Here is a 22,828-nt window from a genome sequence, read left to right on the forward strand (position 1 = left end):
AATTTGGCCTGCCAGGGGGGTAAGGAGATAAGGATCTGGCCTGTTGTGTCGCTAGAAGCACCCCTTTGCTACATTTCTTTTCACCTGTACCAGTAGCCTCAAAATACTTTTGACAGTCTCTCAGGATAATTGATCCATGAATTACACTTTTAGATATGTGTACAATTCTCCCCAGCAGCCAAGTTCGGAGGTATGGTGCACATCACCACTACTTATATACAATTAGTGTGAGAACTGAGAAACCATGAACAGTAATATATTAAAATGTGAAGAACATTTTAAAAAAGAAAGAAAATCCACTAAATGGAATATTTTATTTGTTTATTTATGATATTTCTAACTTGCCCTTTATCCATAGATCCTAAGGAAGGGAAATATGCACATCAGCAGCTACTGAAAGATAAAATCAGGGATAATTTAGTGCACAAACCCAATGTTTCTTTTTCGAGGCAGTGGGAGGCAGCACTTATTAAAACATTTTGTTTGTACTCTTTAAATTCTATGTATGTATGTATGTATGTATGTACATTTGTGCATTCTATACTGCCCTTCATTCAAAAATCACAGGGCGGTTTACAATATATACAATATATTGTATATACCGTATTTTTAGCCCTATAGGACGCACTTTTTCCCCTTCAAAAATGAAGGGGAAATGTGTGTGCGTCCTATGGGGCGAATGCAGGCTTTTGCTGAAGCCTGGAGAGCGAGAGGCGTCAGTGCGCACCGACCCCTCTCACTCTCCAGGCTTCAGGAAGCTATCCGCAAGCCTTGCGAGCCCGGCGGGAGTTGCCGCCGGGCTCACAAGGCTTGCGGATAGCAGCCTGTTCTGGGGGCTGGGGTCGGGGGAAGCTCAGGCTTCCAGCGCCCCAGCCCCGCGGCGGGGGGGGGGTAATTTTTTTTTATTCATTTCCCCCCCAAAAAACGAGGTGTGTCCTATGGGCCGGTGCGCCCTATAGGGCGAAATATACGGTACAAATTGGAAATTGTGGTAAGGAAAACAATTGGATTCTATCATACCAACTTATACTCAGGGTAGACACGTTGAAATCAAGTCCATTGATTTAAATGGTATACTCCAAGCATCACTTAATTTGATACAACCAGGTAATGATATCTAGTTCAGAGTAGACCAGTTGAGATAAAGGGATTTAAGTTAACTTGATTAATTTCATTGTATCTACTTTAAGTGTGACTTAGTTGGATGTCATCCAGTATATTTAATGTTTCTTCCTGTATTATCTCAAATTTCCCAGTGCTAGTATGTCTTTATATGTTTTTAGTATTAGTTATTTGAAGATCTCCTGGATTTATGTATAATAACATAAACATAACTACTGAAATAAATAATTTTTTAAAGCTTAATTGAAATATGCTTTGGAATTCCAGCAATGGTACTTTGTTATGCAATGTCCTTGTGTATATTCATTTTTTTAAAAATTACATGCTTTAATTACTTTTGCAAACAAAATAACTTGTTCTTACTTGCAGATGGCTCTGACTCAAGAGATAAACCAAAGCTCTATCGTCTGCAGTTAAGTGTGACAGAAGTTGGTACAGAAAAATTTGATGACAACTCCATACAGGTAGGAAACGTTTATTGAGTCAAGAAAGAGAGTTTGGTTTATGCAAGCTGCAGTCTCCCATATTTGGATCAGACAAAAAAAATGGTTTATTATTAAGAGCAACTTTAGGCTCCCCCACCCCAGGGGGGAAGGAGAGTGCACAATCCTAAAGCCATTGGAACCATGATCATAGCCAAGGGGAGCAGGGAGGGGCAGCTGCTGCTCATCAATAAACATCAATAAAAATACATAGCAAACTGAGGTTCTGGGGCCCCCTCCAAACAAAATGTCTGTACCCCCTAATAAAAATCCTGGTTACCCCCATGAATTTGCAACATGTTATCATTGCAACAACCCATCATTTGTTTTGACATTGAATTGTGCTGAAACCTTTGTGTGACCATGGGAAGAGGAATGATATACTTTCCAGACTTTCAGAACCTAGACAGTTTGTTGATCTGGGTGGTTGACTGTATCCAGTTGCTTGTATTCATTGTTAGTCCCACTCAAAGTACATACAGGCAATGACCAATTTATGTGTGACGACCTGGAAGTAGCTGGAAAAGGAGGTGGGCCAGGGGCAGAACTGGGTGGAGAGGGCTTATGCTCATTCTTCCAAAGCGCGGGTGTCAGGAACGTAACCGCCATACAATTGGTAGTTGCCTGTGCTCCCATTTAAATTAATCGACATGACTACCTTAGATTAATTAATTTCAATGGGATCTTTTCTGAGCATGATACAGCCCAATATTTTTAAATATAATAATAATAATAATAATAATAATTTATTATTTATACCCCGCCCATCTGGCTGAGTTTCCCCAGCCACTCTGGGCGGCTCCCAATCAGTATTAAAAACAATACAGCATTACATATTAAAAACATCCCTGAACAGGGCTGCCTTAAGATGTCTTCTGAACGTCAGGTAATTCTTTATCTCTTTGACATCTGATGGGAGGGCGTTCCACAGGGCGGGCGCCACTACCGAGAAGGCCCTCTGTCTGGTTCCCTGTAACCTCACTTCTCGCAATGAGGGAACCGCCAGAAGGCCCTCGGCGCTGGATCTCAGTGTCCGGGCTGAACGATGGGGGTGGAGACGCTCCTTCAGGTATACAGGACCGAGGCCGTTTAGGGCTTTAAAGGTCAGCACCAACACTTTGAATTGTGCTCGGAAACGTACTGGGAGCCAATGCAGATCTCTCAGAACCGGTGTTATGTGGTCCCGGCGGCCACTCCCAGTCACCAGTCTAGCTGCCGCATTCTGGATTAATTGCAGTTTCCGGGTCACCTTCAAAGGTAGCCCCACGTAGAGCGCATTGCAGTAGTCCAAGCGTGAGATAACTAGAGCATGCACCACTCTGGCGAGACAGTCCGCGGGGAGGTAGGGTCTTAGCCTGCGTACCAGGTGGAGCTGGTAGACAGCTGCCCTGGACACAGAGTTAATCTGCGCCTCCATGGACAGCTGTGAGTCCAAAATGACTCCCAGGCTGCGCACCTGGTCCTTCAGGGGCACAGTTACCCCATACAGGACCAGGGAATCCTCCACACCTGCCCGCCTCCTGTCCCCCAAAAACAGTACTTCTGTCTTGTCAGGATTCAACCTCAATCTGTTAGCCGCCATCCAACCTCCAACCGCCTCCAGGCACTCACACAGGACCTTCACCGCCTTCACTGGTTCTGATTTAAAGGAGAGGTAGAGCTGGGTGTCATCTGCATACTGATGAACACCCAGTCCAAACCCCCTGATGATCTCTCCCAGCGGCTTCATATAGATATTAAAAAGCATGGGGGAGAGGACAGAACCCTGAGGCACCCCACAAGTGAGAGCCCAGGGGTCTGAACATTCATCCCCCACCACCACCTTCTGGACACGGCCCAGGAGGAAGGAGCGGAACCACTGTATAACAGTGCCCCCAGCTCCCAGCCCCTCTAGACGGTCCAGAAGGATGTTATGGTCGATGGTGTCAAAGGCCGCTGAGAGATCCAGCAGAACTAGGAAACAGCTCTCACCTTTGTCCCTAGCCCGCCGGAGATCATCAACCAGCGCGACCAAGGCAGTTTCAGTCCCATGGTGAGGCCTGAATCCCGATTGGAAGGGATCCAAATGGTCCGTTTCCTCCAGGCGTGCTTGGAGTTGTTCAGCAACCACCCGCTCAATCACCTTGCCCAAGAATGGCAGATTTGAGACTGGGCGATAGTTGGCCAAATTGGCCGGGTCTAAAGATGTTTTTTTAAGAAGCGGTTTAATGACCGCCTCTTTCAGCGGGTCTGGGAAGGCTCCCTCATGGAGGGAAGCGTTCACCACCCCGCAAAGCCCATCGCCCAGCCCTTCCCGGCTCGCTTTTATCAGCCAGGATGGGCAAGGATCAAGGAGACAGGTGGTCGGTTTCACTCGTCCAAGCAGCCTGTCCACATCCTCGGAGGTAACAGATTGGAATTGATCCCATGTAACAGGACCAGACAGAACTCTAGCACTCTCCCGCCCTGGCCCTGCTCCCACGGTGGAGTCTACCTCCTTCTGAATCTGAGCGATTTTATCTGCAAAAAACTTTGCAAAAGCATTGCAGGAGATCTTGGGGTCCCTACCAGGCCCCGTTGGTACAGGTGGTTCTGATAGATTGCGAACCACCTGAAAAAGTCTCCTGCTGCTGTTTTCTGCAGATGCAATGGAGGCGGTGAAGAAGGCCCTCTTCGCCGTCGCCATTGCCACTTGGTAGGCTCGACGTTGAGCTCTAACCCGTGTCCGGTCTGATTCAGAATGAGTTTTCCGCCACCGGCGCTCTAGCCGTCTCAACGATTGTTTCATCACCCTCAGCTCCGGGGAAAACCACGGGGCTGTCCGGGCTCCATGCAATCGGAGAGGGCGCTTCGGAGCCAGACAGTCAATAGCCCTGGTTAACTCCGCATTCCAGCGGGCCACCAGGGAATCAGCTGAAAGGCCATCAACTTGGGATAGAGCATCCCCTACCACTCTCTGGAAGCCAATTGGATCCATTAAGTGGCAGGGGCGGACCATCCGAATCGGTCCCACCTCCCTGCGGAGGGGAAGGGTTGCTACTGGTCAACCCTTTCTATCATAGCTACTTAGCTTCATGTTCAGTTGTGTACTGAAAAATATTAATGAAGTGGGAACCAGGAAAAATATAATAAAAAAGGCTTCAGTTTTGAAAGTTGTAAACGTATGTGTGTGGACTAGCACGGATGCTAGATGGTATTGTATTTTTCTACAAGATAACATAGTTATTCTTCAGTTAATGTTGCTATTACCCAATCATTATACTCATCACCTTACATGCATTCACAGATGGCAGCTTTTGGTGGTTTCTGAAAGATACTTGATCCCATCACTCATGGTACATTTTGAGGAAACTGATGCTGAACTAATGCAATTAATATTGAAAAAAAGTACTTTGCTTATTTAAACCAAAACACATATGTACATATTAGCATAGGTTTTATTTTTTTTTAAAAAAACAACAACCTGGTATCAGTTTTGCTGCTTCTAAATTTTTGTTATTTATTTTCAGTTGTTTGGTCCAGGAATTCAGCCTCATCATTGTGACCTCACTAATATGGATGGAGTTGTTACAGTTACCCCAAGAAGCATTGATGCTGAGACTTATGTAGAAGGTCAGCGGATCTCAGAGACCACTATGCTGCAAAGTGGTATGAAGGTTCAGTTTGGGACCTCTCATGTATTTAAATTTGTGGATCCCATTCAAGATCACATTCCTAAAGGACGTCTAGATGCAGGACACATGGTGAAAAGTTCACGACTCAAAGCTGGGTAAATCACCATTTTCAAGCAATAATCCCAAACTCAGGAAATTATTTAAGATGGTGATGGCATAGCAATGTTTCATTTTTCAAGTGGCAACCCTGATAAGAATAATACAATTATCTTCTTACTAATGTTTAATACTCTTGCTCCATCTTGTGAAATCTTTTGGAATTTCCAGTTGCTTAATTCATACTTATAACTAATGTTGTGTTGTAGAGTTCCATTAATAAAAGAGCAAAGTCAACATAGCTAAAGGCACCATGCTATACTATAATAATTTTATAAATGTTATAATTTTATAAAACCAAGGATACTTGGAAGAAAATGCTGCACACCTTTCATATTACATGCATTTAAATGTATTCTTTATATGTCATGAGGTAAGGCATGATGGAAATCACAGTGGTCCCTGAACTGTAGTAGCATGAAGACACAAGTGTTGAACTATCTTTGTATTTGCAAGAGAGAGAGAGAGAGAGAGTTTTGTTTATAACATTTCTGCACTGCCTTTCCATAAAATGACTATGAGAGCCAACAATAAGTACAACAAATAAAATAATGGTAAGAATATCAATGAGCAGAATAGATTAAAATGTGGAAGTTTTGAAGTAACTTCCTAAATTTCTTTTAGTGACCTTTCTATAGTGTCATTTCTATAGTGTCTCCTGCCAACCTAGCAGTTCGCCGCTCCCTAGGCCAATAAAGCGAGATGAGCACCGCAACCCCAGAGTCAGCCATGTCTGGACCTAATGGTCAGGGGTCCCTTTACCTTTACCTATAGTGTCATTCTTTGAAAATGAGATAAAATCTTTCTGTGTGTAAACATAATGTATATTTGCAGCTACTAACAAATTCCAGAAGCGATTAGTCGAAACATTGTTGTGCTGTGTGTCTGGATATTATATGTTGCTAATAATTAGTTCTTGAATGTACGTTGTCTTTTTAGAGCTGTACAGGAAACTACATTTGATTTGGAAGGAGATGTCCATAGTGGAACAGGATTGGCTGCAAGCAAGGTAACAAATTGTCACCAGGCCTAGAAATGTGCTAAGTCATTTTACAACTGATAATTTAAAAACGTTTTAGTAATATATACTGAAAATCTGGCTGTGAAGTCAGTCCGTCAGTCAGTCAGTCAGTCAGTAAGCTTTCTTTAGAGAGTAGTAAGCCTCTACTCTTTGGAAGAAAGCTTACTGACTGACTTCATGGCCAGATTTTTAGTATATATTACTAAAACGTATTTAGGGCTTCATGTGTTATCATAGTTTTATTTTATATGCACAAGCCTCAGCCATTCATATTTCCTCCTTTGTCTTTCCTCTTCGGATGTATATATACAAGAGAAGGAGATTGAAAGCTTCTGATGGGATATTATGACACTTCCCTGTGACATCCAAACTTGGAACTTTGGTCAGTTTAAACTATGGCTAGTCAGAACTAGGCAGGATCAGAACAAGGTTTCATAACTTCATTAATCATAACTTACCAAACCACATTTCCCTAGGTTTAGCCATCATAGAAAGTTTTGCTTAATTTAAAGTATGGTTTCTCATTCTATATGAACTTCGCTTAGGTCTTGTAAAACAAAGGATTTTAAAACTGAAAATCAACCTTTTCAGATAGTTTTATCAAGGAACCTCCTTATTGAATTTCTGTACCTTTCAAAGTAGTATTGGATCACTGTCCTGGAGTGCACTGTTGGAACTCACTTCTCACATGAATAGAGAGTACACCCTAAAATGTGTCCAACATTAACTTATAGTTGCAGAGGAAGGGTGGGCAAGGCAAATCTCTGATATGTTTTGTGATAAATGCTACTAATCTTGTGTGGAACAGAGTACCAACAGATTGGATAGTGACAGAATGTCGGCATCCAGCACTGCTGAACGAGGCATGGTCAAGCCAATGATCAGAATAGAACAGCAGGATTACCACAGGCAGGATGGCAGGTACCAAATAACATTTTTCAATTTCTAATGTTGATATGGGCAGACTGTATATTTTGATAATCAACTTCATTTTACTACAAAAGCAGGACAGAATATGGTAGGATGTAGATGTAAAATGCAGAATTGTTTAATATATTTTTTAAAGGCAAAATATTTGATTTCAAAGGATTCCATGGGGGTTGGTTTTTTTGAATAAAGCAAGACATGGTGCATTTCATTTTTAGCAAAAGAGCATTAAAATATGTATAAATATCAGGCTGTCTGGCAAATCTTTAGACGCAGGTGTGGTAATAGGATAATACAACTTTTCAGAAACAAGTGGGCCTTCTGCATTATTTGGATTGGGGAAAGCCTTTGCACTTTCAGAACTACATTTGCCATAGACAGGATTACATGTTTTGAATACTGTACTGTATTAGGTTTCAAACCACTTCAGGAATTTCTCATGTAAAAGAGATAGCAAAACACAAATCACAATTTCATAGTCCTGCCAATAGTCATGATTCAGATTGTGTTCAAATTTAATCTGAAATCTGTCTGAGCTAAGGCAGTCATTATATTGCTTTAAAAGGGGGAGGGGGAGTTGTGCAACTCAGACATATATTTAAGTGTAACTGGCAGCAGAATAGCTGGGGAAGCCATTGCCATATTAAATTATGGTCAAAAGAGGGAATGAAGGCAGATCTAATTAAAGTCCCAAGTACAAATTTAACTGAGTTGAAAGAGATTAGTGAGCAGAGACCATGATGATAAACGACTTGCTGCATCTATTTTCAAATGGGCATTTTCAGGTTGTCAGTTTCTTATGCGATGTCAAGAGAAATATATGCTTATTTCTGATTTAAACTCAGTACACATTTTGAAATGGCTGGCAATAGCCTTGTGTTACTGAAGAAAATGGGGAAACCTTTACTGATAATTGAAAAGTATGACCACATAAGGTTTTAAGTTGCAGGGTAGTACTGTTGGATTGATTTTTTTTAAAATAGTAATTTTTATTAGTTTTCAATTACAATTCAATAATAGCCTCATTATAACAATACCAATTTATAATACAATTATTAATACCAATCATTTGAATACTGAATTATATAATTTTGATAATGTAGCCTCCCGCATGCTAGGGTTGATGGCTTGATTATTTGCTTTATTTCTGTGTTCCAAAATCTTATTAATTTCCATTACATTCCAGTCATCATAATAATCCCTTATACAACAACTGCAATATTAATAACTTCTGTTCGTGTGGAGCTGTTCGATTGATTTGAAAAAATGGCTTGCCCTCCAGTCAGTAGGCAATAGTAAATGTCACTTCCGTTACAGACACATACTTCATCTTGTAACCAGAGACTCTCTGGTTTACACATTTGAAAGTGATAACGGGCTATTTAAAGTATAAAACCACAGTTAATTTTCCCTGTCACTTTATATCACATTAGTTCACATATTAAGCTATTAGTCATTCATTAAGTGACCTACTTGCATATGACCCAGCCTTCCAGGTCTCATAAAAACATAGTTTTTGAAATGGTTGTATCTATTACATTGTAGTAGCACCTGTGGATTTAGTGTGGTGCTAGTAAGCTAACCTCTCATTCTTCTTTTATGTGGCCTCATGCAGGGGCCTGTGTGTGTAACATGAGCTGTTTACAGCAGCTGACAGGCTGCCTTGTGCACTGCAAATTCATTAAAATTTCATATTCATCTATAATGCAGACCTTCAGTTCATGATCTATCTTGTTAATGATCAAGTAGAACTTGAGAGTGAATCTAACAAGAAGAGGGGAGAATCAATATTTTTTGCCCCCAGTACTGTATTTTTCAGTTCATGTGAACAAAAATGGTGAATAAAGTCCCAGAAACAAAGCCTTTGGAAAAGTCTGTATCTTTTGATAGTGGAATTAATTTTCACTCTTTAAACTGGACTTTTAAAGATCTGCTTTCTGTCTGTAGACCTCAGGATGCACATGGACCTGAATTGATATTACCTGCAAGCATTGAATTCAGGGAAAGCTGTAAGTATTAACATTTCAAACAAAATCTGGTTAGGTGTGACATTTTTTTATTAACAATTTTTATTTCATTCTTATAGATAACTTCAAATATGCAAGCAGTTCAAAAAGTTACAGTGGTCACATTTTCCCCTCAGTCCCAGTCATACTCCTTACAAAAGCCAGTGAAATGCTACAAAGTGTAATAGTTGTTAAAGGTTATAGCTATCAATCCTATGCCTTTCGCACGGGACCACAAAGTAGAAGTAAGAGATGAAGTCAGAAATAGAAGCAGCTCTCGCGCTAAATAAAGGCACTGGTTTTATCAAGAATTTTAAACTACTTTGGAAGATTAACTGCTTAGGTATTACTAAGTAAACTTGTAAACTACTTAGGTTTTACTAAAATCAACCGGTATATAAATTTTGTTGAAAATAATAATTTAAAAAAATTAAGAGAAAAAAATCCTGAAGTTGCATATTTGCAGAGCCATTTGCAGAGGTTCCTTTATGTACCTTCAAAATATTTCTACACCCTCCCCCAAAGGTTACAAGAATCACTCCCAGGTATTTTTCTTAGTTCAGATAAGTCACACTTTCTTTGGCATAAAGATCTCAACCTATTAAAAAGTTAGCCTCATGCAAATCAGTATACTGTAGTGGTCCGTTTTCTTCAGTGGCCTGCTCTGCAAATTACAGCAACATCTGGCCACTCTACACTTCGCAGTAGGCCAGTGTGTTCTATATGGACTGCCCTGCAAGACAATTTAAGATAATCAACTGATCCAAAATATAGCAGCCAGATTACTGGTTGGGGTTCATATAACCCCTGTTTTGAAATAGCTGCACTAGTTGCCACTTTGTTTCCAAACCCAATTCAAGGTGTTCACATTGCAGTTTAAAGCAATAAACAACTTAGGCCCCAAGTATCTGCAAAACCATCTTTAGAGGTCTTTGGATATGCAGAGAGAGCTCTCAGAACTTCTTGCTACCCTTAGAAATGGAGGGTATGATGTCCCAGGAGAGTGCTTTCTCTGTAGCGGCCCCTGAATTGTGGACCTTCCTCCCCACAGAAATGTGTCCAGCATCTTCCTTGTACACCTTTTGCTGTATGTTGAAGATGCACCTCTTTACCTTGGCCTTTGACAGTTAAGGTATTTTGTACTGAGGGACCAACCTCTTTTGCTGAATCTATATTGTTCTGTTCCACTTGGAACAGTTTTATGTGTTTTATAATTGAAATGATTTAAGCTGTTTATATCATTGTATATTCTGTGATCCATCCTGGGACTTGGTGGTGAAGGGCACGGAATAAACCTTGCTTATAAATAGAACAAGTTACGAATTCATCTGATCTTGGTTTATCTTGTTTTTGCAGCTGAAGATTCCTTTTTGTCTGCCATTATAAATTACACCAATAGCTCAACAGTTCATTTTAAGCTGTCTCCTACATATGTTTTGTATATGGCATGTCGGTATGTATTGTCAAGCCAGTACAGACCTGACATCAGTCCTGCTGAACGTACTCACAAAGTCATTGCAATAGTCAACAAGATGGTGAGCATGATGGAAGGAGTTATACAGGTGAGCTGCAGTTTTAAGAGAATTTCTGTGAATACATTTTCATAGCTTAATTTTTTTTATTCCAAAAATAAATACTTCACTTTTAGCAGGATTGTTTGACTTGATGGCTGTGGCTGCAATCACATAGCCAGTATGATAATGGATATCACAGGGCAGTTTATAAATATCACACAAAATGATTTCAATTGCAGTGTAAAACAAACAAACAAAAAACTAATCAAGGTCCTCTAAAACAAAAATAAGATCAGTAACAGGATTCTCTTACTTGCATATAGACCTCATTGTCAGATATTGAACAAGAGATTCAGATAATCATGGTTTTAGAAAACTAGAAAGCACCTGTATTTAAGCATTTTAATTGGCATTTAGCTAGGTTCTACTCAGAGTAAATTAATAAACCTTAGTCTTTTCCATTAACTTCCATTGGTCTACTCTTGAGTAGGACTGGTGTCATACACCAACCTTTAGGTTTCATTTGTTGCCTGAGTCCATTAATTTCAATAGGTTTAATCTGAGTAGGACTCAGATTGGGTAACATTCTTTGCCAGCATGGGTCTTGAGCTCAAAATTTGGTTCCATGCTGTTGTCTACAGGAGGGGTAGTCAACATGATGCTTTCAGGTAGTGGTGGACTACAACTCCAGTCATCCCTGACCACCATACATACAGGCTAGAGTTGGAGTCCAGCAACATTTGGAAGGCCCCACATTGGCTACACCTCTTTTTTATGTATTGAATCCAGAATTCTCATGGGTGGAGCTCTGTTGGAGGAAGACACTTTTTATGGAATCCTCCTTCCCCTTGCAGCCTTGTGTATGCCTTGTAAACTACTGTGAATAGTTAAGAAAACCTCCGTGTGGGAAGTGGCATGTGGATTGCAGGGGAGGTTCCTCTGGTTCACAATTACTTTTAGGAACAGAAAGAGTTCGGAACATGGAGGGGGAACTGGATCCAACCCACTGTCTCGTATATATGCTCATTTATGCATTCATATTAAAAACAGTTATTGTTTTTTGAATGATTGTAAGTAATTATATTTAAGAGAAATTCAGGTGTTCAACTGCAAATAAGCTTGCTCGTCACTCAGTTTTTATTTTTGGTACACGTGGTGCCAAAGTGAGCAGCAGCAGCAGCATCACTCAGGGTTTTTATTTTTTAGATTTTTGTGTCCCAAGATTTATTTTTTCAATTAAAACATACTTGTCTGTGAAAGCAATTCATTTATTATGGCTCCACTTGTATTTTCCTTTAAATGGTCCTATTTCTGTCTTCACCTGTCTCCCTGTTATGTTAGTAGTGCTATAGATTTGGCACGCAGTTCTGCCTGTCCTACACTTTCTGAATAATATGGAGATCTATCCCATTGAAGCCAGTAGAACCTTCCTGGCAGCAGCAGCGATTGAGGGTTGTGTGGGGCGGTAGCAGCACCTTCCTGGTGGTGGTGGTCTTGTGCACTGGTATGCGGCAGGGCAGTGGTGAGGTCAGGGGAGTTCTGGGCTGGTGTCATCAGCATCTCACAGGTGCGTGTACCTACAAGACACTAATGTCAACCTGGAATGCCCTCAGTCCATCCCTGTTGTGAGCGCAGTGCTGCTGGGAGGTAGGATTCCCTCTTCCAAGCAACATGCTACTGCTGCCTCCTGGCACTAGGCTATAACTCTTCCAGAAAGTGTATTGTGCCACACCATGCATTTTGAGGCAGACAATTCCACACCTTCCTTTACAAGACTGTAGCATCTAGGTTTCTTGGAATGGCGGTCCCTACCAGCATTTAGCAATTTTGAGTGCATATCTGCAAATCTCACAGTAGATTGTGGAATAGTTTATGATAGATTGAATGTTATCAGTTTGGCTTTGATTGCAAAAATCTGATCAGCCCTTTATTGAACAAAAATGTAATACAAAACATAATTATTTTAAGTACAAAAATATACACCTATCATATTCCCTTTGGCCTCTGTTAAATTTAGGCTGTAATTCTATATTCCTACATGGGAGTAAGCTCCAATGAATACAGTAGTAATTATTTGTGAGTAAACATGCATAGGTTGCACTGTATAGTTTTCTACCTGATCTTTGCATGCAAATTCTATAGTTTCCATGGAGCTTGAGCCAAACTTTTATTATAATTATGTTTATGCTTCCCTTCAATCATATGGTAAAATAGAAGGAAGAACTTAGGAATTTCAATTAATCACTGGAGTTCTGTTTGCATAGACCTTCCTAGATAGTAATTCAAGTAATTAGATTCAAAGCATTTTAAAAAGAAGCTATTCTACAAGCAGTATCTATCTCAGTGAAAATCCAGAAAAGACAGCCAATGAAGGACCAGGTGCGCAGCCTGGGAGTCATTTTGGACTCACAGCTGTCCATGGAGGCACAGGTCAAATCTGTGTCCAGGGCAGCTGTTTACCAGCTCCATCTGGTATGTAGGCTGAGACCCTATCTGCCTGCGGACTGTCTCGCCAGAGTGGTGCATGCTCTGGTTATCTCCCGCTTGGACTACTGCAATGCACTCTACGTGGGGCTAGCTTTGAAGGTGACTCGGAAACTACAACTAATCCAGAATGCGGCAGCTAGACTGGTGACTGGGGGCGGGCGCCGAGACCATATAACACCGGTCTTAAAGGACCTACATTGGCTCCCAGTACGTTTCCGAGCACAATTCAAAGTGTTGGTGCTGACCTTTAAAGCCCTAAACGGCCTCGGTCCAGTATACCTGAAGGAGTGTCTCCACCCCCATCATTCTGCCCGGACGCTGAGGTCCAGCGCCGAGGGCCTTCTGGCGGTTCCCTCATTGCGAGAAGCAAAGCTACAGGGAACCAGGCAGAGGGCCTTCTCGGTAGTGGCGCCTGCCCTGTGGAACGCCCTTCCAGCAGATGTCAAAGCGATAAACAACTACCTGACATTCAGAAGACATCTTAAGGCAGCCCTGTTCAGGGAAGTTTTTAACGTGTGATATTTTACTGTATTTTTGGTTTCTATGGAAGCCGCCCAGAGTGGCTGGGGAGGCCCAGCCAGATGGGCGGGGTATAAATAAATTATTATTATTATTATTATTATTATTATTATTCAGGTTTTTGTGGGTGATGTAATCAAACACATATTGAGGGTGTACATATATCCAAACTTAGAAAAGAAATTCATGATACAACACACTGAGTGTCCATTAAGAAGCACTGTAAGATTATTTAACAAATTTTGTAAGAAGAGTGTAGGTATCAGATGGATTAATTGTCACTGCACAAATTCTAGTGGCGAAATTACTTGAGATAAAACAGTCACAACCATAGAAGAGTGCTCTTAAACTGGCATTTCTACTAGTTCTGTTTAATATATGAAAACTGAACTGACCTGGCTACACTGCTACAATGTCTGGCAGTCTGGTGTAAAGCTGCCTTCTCATGGAAAGGAAAGGCTCTGTTGTCTTCTGTGGAGCAGATCTCCATGTTACTCTTTGCAGGATTGCACAAAGTTTTCTCAGTTGTATCACATCTGGTGGTGAAATGTTTTAATGTGACTGAGCATAAGTCTTGTGCCTTCATATTTAGTGTTTGATTTCGAAAACTACCATGAATGTTCACAAGTTTCTTTCTTCTGTTTGATTTCCTTCGTTTTTCTCCAGGAGGTAGACCAGGTTGATCAGGTAGGATATATTGCTGGGAACTGATCCTAGCTGTGTTGGCTTAGCTCAGTTTCTCATGCTGCTTTCATGTAAAAATACAATATTTCTACAGCTGGATTGAACAGTTCATAACCCTCATTCAGCAGCTGGAACATGCAGTACTAAAATCCTTTTTTGACTGCGCAGCCTATCAGCATTCCATAATTTCTGCTTAACGCACTTCAGTATGGAGACATAATGACAAAAGTTCTTTTTCTTCCCTTTTTTTGTTTTGTCTGTGGTTCTGTTCTTTGGATCTCATCTGAGGTTGCCTGGCCTAGCATTTGTGGTCGGGAAATGGTGAGATAGATCAGTACTCGATACTGAGTTGCTTGGTGTCAAAGCCAGTGGCTAGCAGTATCTGGGTGACAATGGGCATTAGTCAACATGTGCTTGCGCACATACAGATTACCAGATAATGCATACATCTAAGCTTTCTGCATTTCATGACAACATGCTAACTCCATTTCACAAATGGCATTTGGAATATTTAATAATTTATCATTAAAATATCACTTGTAATTTGAAGCAATTGCAAGATGTCCAGCATATATTACTTACAGTTTCATAGAAATTCTTTGCAAATATCTGGTAACTGAGTTATATTTGGTAATATGGAGGGGGTACTGGTCTATCTAAACAGAGCCTTTTGATAATGAATGCAAGCTGAATTGCCAGAGGAAGGCTTCCTTTTGATGTTTACACGACTTTTCGAAAAATATTTTCAGAAACAGAAGAATATTGCAGGGTCACTTGCTTTCTGGATGGCAAATGCATCTGAGCTGCTAAACTTCATTAAGCAGGATCGAGAGCTTAGCCGAATCACCTTAGATGCGCAAGATGTTTTGGCACACCTAGTTCAAATGGCATTCAAGTAAGATAATCAGATTTCTGTATATAGTACGTTCATCAAGTTTTTCCTTATTCAGGAAGAGTTATACATTCTTATTTCCAAATGCCTTTAAAAGCAGATATTGAGTGTTATCCAATATTAGTCATACCCAGAGTAAGCTCATTGAAATCAATGAACTTTATTGCACTTATTTCAGTGGGTCTACTCAGAGTATAATTAATTGGCTATCACCAGTGTTTTTATTTTATTTTAATGAAAGTTGGTTAATTCATTTGTTTATTATATCTGTTAGGTGCTTTATCTACTGGTGCATTGTGCATCTTATCATGCTCTAAGTGAAGAGGAGTTCATCCTTATACTTGGGCACAGTAAAAATTCTGAAGATTCTTTATTAGAATTAATTTATATTAAGAGTGAAATGTACAAGCGACCTGTGTAATTAGAAGTAAAAAAATAAACTCCTTTTGTTATTTTTCCAGATTCAAGCAATCTGCGTTGTGTAATTGAGCTAGTAGATTATATGTTAGGATTCCACTGGAAAGGGGGGGGGATGTGACACCCCCCATCAAAACACACATACCCCGCCTTTTTCCTTAACAGTTTTGGGTTGAATCCGGAGGAAGTCACGTTGTAGTCCCACTGAAATCTGTGGGACAAGTTAGTCATCACTAGCTTAAGTCTCATTGTAACTATTTCCAGTGTCAGTTGCAACAAAACAATAAAGTGCCATAAGATTGTTGTTTATCTCAGTTCTTCTCCTAACATCCCCTGGGTACAATCCCATAAAAATCATAGTCCGTTTCAAAATATAACAGGAATTGACTTGGCACAGTTTGGTATTTTTAATTCAGTATTAGTGCAGCAATATTTCTTAATGCATCTGTTTCTTGGAAAATTGCTCAGGAAACTTGGTGAATAATAGATAGTGAGGATGCAGTCCTAAGCACACTGAGGAGTAAGGCCTGGTAAACTCAGTGGGACACTGAGATATGTGCAGGATTGTCCTGAGAGTTGAATTGTTGACACTTAGGTAAATTCATTTTTTCCATGGCTGCAGGTTTTCATCAGCCTAATTTCTATGTTCATGAATCTAAATATTCTTTAAATGGGTGGAAGCCTTAATATTACTATCTATACAAAATTTTATTTTTTTCAGATATTTGGTTCATTGTCTTCAGTCAGAGCTTAACAACTACATGCCTGCATTTCTTGATGATCCAGAAGAAAATAATCCTCAAAGGCCTAAAATAGGTTAGATCACTTTATGATATAATGTACTGAGCATAAGGTCAACTGTCATGAGAGGAACATGGTGGGAGACCTTATATATTGCAGGGAAATGCAATGTCTTTTTGCACGTACAATAAGACGTATTGTACTTTGTGAGGAGTTCCTCATTAGCAAGCTGCATGGCAGCCATTGACATCTAATCCACCTTTCCCGATATTGTATGTTAGAATGTAACCGTGCGTGTATTTGTGTGTAATAATGCATGACCCTTCCCACTTGGATAACTCCAGTAACTGCCCTAGGCAGTTTCTTTAAGCCATGTACTGTGGCAGTGCCCAACAATATAAATATAATATTTGTTCTAAAGACATTACCAATTATGCATATCTATTGGACCCATTAACCTTGGTTGTCAAACTTAATCCGTTCCGGGAGTTCGTTCGAAAACCAAGGCGCAGCTTCCGATTGGCTTCAGGAGCATTCAATCAGAAGCCGTGTCAGATGTTCGGCTTCTGAAAAATGTTCACAAACTGGAACACTCACTTCCGGATTTGCGGCGTTCGGGAGCTGTTTGGACCCAAGGTACCACTGTACCCAAGCTGTTTGACAACCAAGGTACCACTGTATAAAAATTCTAGAAAAGTAAGGTGCAGACAAGTAACCTTGAATTTATTGTAAATTTTCTATGTGCAGTCATGCTGCAAATAGGAAGAATTCTGCTCCTCCTATGCTTAAGGACTGGCTTGTCTGGAAGGAATCTGTGAAATAGCTGACATTATATAATGCACAAATTATTATACCCCTTCTTGAACCTAAAAACAAGTTTGTCCATCCTCACATTCTCTTAATTTATTGATGAAGATTGACATTACCTTTGTTTCTCCTTTTTCTGTGGTTTTCCTATGACGGTTGCTGCTTTTTACTATATGCATTGGGAAATAAAAAAATAAAAAAAATATGGAGCACAAGTATTACTTCATTATGCAGATAAATACATCATTGTTATTAATGTCTTCCAGTTATAATGTAATATTTAACACTGAGTAACTTAACAGAGAAGGGACACGGGTGGCGCTGTGGGTAAAACCTCAGTGCCTAGGACCTGCCGATCGTATGGTTGGCGGTTCGAATCCCCGCGGCGGGGTGAGCTCCCGTCTTTTGGTCCCAGCTCCTGCTCACCTAGCAGTTCGAAAGCACCCCTAAGTGCAAATAGATAAATAGGTACCGCTTTATAGCGGGAAGGTAAACGGCGTTTCCGTGTGCTGCGCTGGTGCTGGCTCGCCAGAGCAGTTTTGTCATGCTGGCCACGTGACCCGGAAGTGTCTCCGGACAGCGCTGGCCCCCGGCCTCTTAAGTGAGATGGGCGCACAACCCTAGAGTCGGACACGACTGACCTGTACGGGCAGGGGTACCTTTGCCTTTAACTTAACAGAGTACCTCAACCTGGAATGCATAGCTGAGTAAACTATTGTATTTTTTCTTTTAGATGACGTCTTGCATACGCTGACTGGAGCCATGTCCCTTCTGCGGCGATGTAGAGTGAACGCCGCACTAACCATACAGCTCTTTTCCCAGCTGTTCCACTTTATCAACATGTGGCTTTTTAACCGATTGGTTACTGATCCAGATTCAGGATTGTGTTCACATTACTGGGGAGCCATCATCCGGCAGCAGCTGGGGCACATTGAAGCTTGGGCAGAAAAACAGGGCTTGGAACTGGCTGCTGATTGTCATCTCAGTAGGATAGTACAAGTAGGTATTTGGTAGTAATAGGAAAAATAAGTGCTTACCTTGCATGATCTTGGAAGATTTTCCTCTACTAATTTAACAATGGAAATTCAGACTTAGCCACCTGTATGAAGTCATATGAAACCAGTGTCTGCAAAGTAGGGTTGGCGTGTACAGTTGCTTAATTGCTTCAATGTGGTTTTCCTCAGAGAGGTCTGTTTTCTTTCCATACTGAGGAGAGCTGTTTTGTACCAACTGCCTTATTTTTTAAAACCTGTGCTAAGAGTTTCAAACACAAAATGTGTACTCATTCAAGAGCAGGGTTCCACTCCCCAATTTGGTGTGTAGGGTCCACTGTCATGTTTCTTAATAAAATAAAGGTGATTCTACTGATTGTGCTTCTTTTTCAGGCAACTACTTTACTTACTATGGATAAGTATTCACGTGAAGACATTCCAAATATCAACAGTACCTGCTTTAAACTCAATTCTCTACAACTGCATGCCTTGCTACAAAATTATCATTGTGCCCCAGATGAGCCATTTATTCCAACAGTGAGTTAATCTTGACATTCATTCATTCATTTATTTATTTATAAAATAATTTCCCTATAAATTTTTATATAGTGAATGTTACGGGGTAGCGTATGAAAAAAATAATGCTAACTCTATGAAATGATAAAAAGTTTGAGACATCGGAACCCCATTTTAAAAATAGTGATAGTAATTCTTTGCTTGCGTAGCCTATTCTGTCTCACATAGAAAAGGAAGAAAATACAGGCACCCCCCGTTTTTCATGGGGGTTGTGTTCCAGGTCATTGCTCTGCCCCATGACACCCCCTTTTCCATCCATTTCCAGGTTGCCGCAGTGCTCCCATGCACAATCACATATCAATTGGATGCACATAAATCTGCTTCATTGTTTTGAGTATCAACAGATAGCTTAATGATGCATTTTCAGTGCTCTTGGACTTATTTGTGTTTCCAATTTTGGGACACATTGCAGTATTCTATTTATGGAACTTTCTTATTTTTATTAGGAATACATCTGTGGAGTAGCTTGCTAGAAGTTCTTGAATTGTAGGTGGGAGGGTGGCGAGAGCAAAAGAACTATTAGTGCTAAATAGTCAAACTGTAGGTTAAAAACCTAATGTCTCCCTTCATTATTTTTCCTGCTTTTCAAAATACAGATTTAATCAAATATGTAACATCCAGTATAAATCAATTTCTTCCTATTGCAAAAATGAATGCCTGCAATTCTTGTTTTGGTATCAGTATAATAATCCCCTTTGTATTACTCGTTGATCACTGATGTTTAATATATTTCTAATAATTTGAAAAATTTCATTTAAAGGGCACCTGCGGGTGGGGTGGGATGAAACTAAAGTTAAAGTTCACAGCTACAGTTGAACGAAAGCTTTTGCCTCTTGTATCTGCTTCAGACAACATCAACCTAAACATATCACATACATCTTTTGCATTTGCTAATTTGGTGTGGCTAAAGTATAAAATTAAAACTTTATATTATTGGATTCTCATGTACAGCATTATTTACTCCTCCCCCCCCCCCGCTAAACTAGGAGTTAATAGAAAATGTTGTAGCAGTGGCAGAAAACACCGCAGATGAGCTGGCTCGAAGTGATGGTAGAGAAGTACAGTTAGAAGAGGACCCTGATCTACAGCTACCCTTTCTTCTGCCAGAAGATGGTTACTCATGTGATGTTGTCAGAAACATCCCAAATGGGCTGCAAGAATTTTTAGATCCACTTTGCCAAAGAGGTTAGTCTTTTTAGTCTTGTACTGGGACAAAAAATGCTTCCTCTGCTGTAGTTCAGCTAAGAAAAATTCATTTTGTCTTTAGATGTTTGGAAATCTCTTCTTGCCATTATTTTTTATGCAGGATTTCAGCAACTTTTGTTGCCATGGAGATTTTATTTGGGCATCCCTTAAATCAAGAAAAGGAGTGTCTTCTTTCCAGATTTGTATTATCATGTGATGCACATTCTGTGTTGCCTCCTTCATCTTTTAAAAGCACTTGTCACATTTATGATCAACACTGTTTTTAGTAATGAACCATTTGTTTGCATGGTTGTTGTTTTTTTGTGGACTCTCAAATTACCTTTTTTTGTGGACTCTCAAATTACCTCTCAAATTGTCTCCCCCACCCTACCCCTTCTAGGTTTCTGCAGATTGACACCTCATCCACGTTCACCAGGAACTTGGACAATATATTTTGAAGGTGCAGATTATGAAAGTCATCTATTGCAAGATAATGCTGACCTGGCAAGTACTAGTCTTCTGGACATTATGGTAGAGGACATAAACTGTAGTCTAACCATATGCAATTTGTTATTTAGGGTGGTACTAGAGAGTTAAAATGCAGATGATTGAATTTACTATATTTTTCCTGCAGCATAGCATATTAGTGCTTTACTAAAGCTATTCAAAGTGTTTCATTTTGCAACGCAGAAGTAAGTTGAGAGTAGAATTACCTGTATCTGTATTAAAGTACCTAGAAGGAATTCTTACTGCTGTGCTCAGTGTCATGGAATACAGAGTTTAATCTGTGCTTTGTTTCTGTAGGCTCATCCGTTAAGGAAGGAACCTGAGATAATCACTGTGACACTAAAGAAACAAAATGGGATGGGTCTGAGCATTGTGGCTGCTAAGGTATGAATATATAAATATACTAGAAAGCTCTGTCCTCCTGCCTGCTCCATTCACCCCCCCCAAGCAAGGCACATTACTTGCTGAATTGTCTGTCCTATCAATATGTTTTGTAGCCCATTTTTCACCTTCACCCCCATGCCCATGCCTTCTCTCTGTAACCCTTCTTGCTCACAGACTACCCTCATCTTCCTTCACACGTTGCAACTACTAAGCACCCCTTTCACCTTCCACCCAATTTTGAAGTCGCTATTTCCTCCTGTTTTGCAGCTCCTTTTTGCCTCCCCCCCCCCCCCACTTCTGCAGATAAATGTTACTGTAGAATTTTGAAGACTGCCAGCTGGTTCAGTTAGGGATGGTTAAGTGATGGATGTTGTACATATATGGTGTTTGCTTGTTAATAAAATACTTGTACAGTACTAAATTACTGCATTGAATCTGTACATACATGGTACCAGGAGTGAGTAATATTTGAGGGCTCCTTTATCTCATTCACGAGGTAGCTGAGGAATGAAAGAGGGAGACAACAATGGAGAGACGTAAGGGGGGAAAGTGGCGATTTAAAGCAAGCCTTGAGTACTGTAAGAAGGGAGTTGAGAAAGGCTTTGTTGTGTTAGTTTTTTCATGTTGACCTCTGTGTTGTACCCATTTCCATTATTTCTCCTTGTTTTCTCCCCATTCCTCAGTGTTCCTCCCTTCAGATATCCCTCATTGTCTTAAACCATCCCTTTCCCCCCTCCCAGTGTCCCTCTCTTCTCGTTTTGATTTTGTCCATGATAGCCATAAAGTGAGTAACTGAATTGCATCTCATCCTATTGACTGAGGTGTGGGGAGTGAACAGGCAGCAGAGAGGCTCACCCTGACGACTTTTCATTCTAATGTGAATTATTGTGCCACCAGTTTCCAACCACCAGATGGTGCACTGTACCAGTATTGTAAAGCTGCCACATATTTAACAAATGTAAAGAGCTAGTTGGTAGGTGGCAGTGTTCTAAAACAGCATTTATATTTCAGGGAAGAAATTTTAAGATCTGTACTGTTGAATTCAATAATGATCTTGCATCATTTAAGCCAGAAGCAAGTCATTCACTTTTGTGTTCTGCTATTAAGATACAAATGAACAGCTTGCTATGCCAGCACTGACCACTGTCATAAGTGACATTGCCTAGTTTGAAAGAGTCTCTGGCAGGAATACAGGTGTAGCAGCCTTCCCTGCCCCCTTCTGCAGTCATAATTCATCTTGAAAAGAATTAAACCTATTCAAGCTAGGTGGTTGCAAGAGGGAAATGACAATTTTTAATGGGACTAATCTGCGACCTCAGTGGTGGTATTTTAAAGTCTCTTTAAATGTATAGCATTTTTTACTATTAAGGACATGGTGCTTCTTGTTTCCAAAGTATTGTATCTTTGCTTGGTTGCAGAAGGGAAGAAGGAACTGGCTCTTCTGAGTGGTTTATATGTATCGAGTGTAAAAGAATGAGAGTGATCTTCGTAGCTTTATTATTAATCGTATTTTAGAAGATGTGCAAATATCTGGCAATTTTTAATTGGTGACTACTTCAGACTATTCTTATGCACCTTTAGTGATATTTTTGCTGATTGATTCATTTTTACTTAGGACATGGTTAGTTGCCCCAGAGTATGAATGTGGGCAGGGCTGTTTCTGGCAAGTGCAGGACACAGGGCAAGTTTGCATACTAGAAATCTCTAGAGGGGAGATTTTCAACTTTTTAAGGCCTCTGGACAGATTTAGATTTTTGAGCAAGTGCTGTGGACATCACACCCTCTGGCCACTTCTTTTCTACCTTCCCTGAATCAG

General features: G+C 40.4%; 1 protein-coding gene across 17 annotated transcripts in view; it reads left to right on the top strand.

Annotated features, from left to right (window-relative positions):
* AFDN (afadin, adherens junction formation factor) overlaps positions 1–22,828 on the top strand; it is a 90,385-nt gene that overhangs the window by 40,794 nt on the left and 26,763 nt on the right. For 12 of the 17 annotated variants that reach the window (XM_081855784.1, XM_081855788.1, XM_081855787.1 and 9 more), the window contains 14 exons: positions 1,492–1,586; positions 5,093–5,352; positions 6,293–6,362; positions 7,183–7,295; positions 9,249–9,310; positions 10,664–10,869; positions 14,494–14,514; positions 15,261–15,406; positions 16,542–16,636; positions 18,102–18,367; positions 18,754–18,897; positions 19,923–20,121; positions 20,522–20,625; positions 20,926–21,012. In XM_081855784.1, the coding sequence (XP_081711910.1) occupies positions 1,492–1,586; positions 5,093–5,352; positions 6,293–6,362; positions 7,183–7,295; positions 9,249–9,310; positions 10,664–10,869; positions 14,494–14,514; positions 15,261–15,406; positions 16,542–16,636; positions 18,102–18,367; positions 18,754–18,897; positions 19,923–20,121; positions 20,522–20,625; positions 20,926–21,012 (1,868 nt within the window). The remainder of the gene's footprint in view (positions 1–1,491; positions 1,587–5,092; positions 5,353–6,292; positions 6,363–7,182; positions 7,296–9,248; positions 9,311–10,663; positions 10,870–14,493; positions 14,515–15,260; positions 15,407–16,541; positions 16,637–18,101; positions 18,368–18,753; positions 18,898–19,922; positions 20,122–20,521; positions 20,626–20,925; positions 21,013–22,828) is intronic. The other 5 variants (XM_081855792.1, XM_081855780.1, XM_081855781.1 and 2 more) reach the window with 1 other exon arrangement.

The sequence above is a fragment of the Podarcis erhardii genome (genome assembly GCF_964252035.2).
Source record: "Podarcis erhardii genome assembly, chromosome: 3".
Taxonomy (NCBI): domain Eukaryota; kingdom Metazoa; phylum Chordata; class Lepidosauria; order Squamata; family Lacertidae; genus Podarcis; species Podarcis erhardii.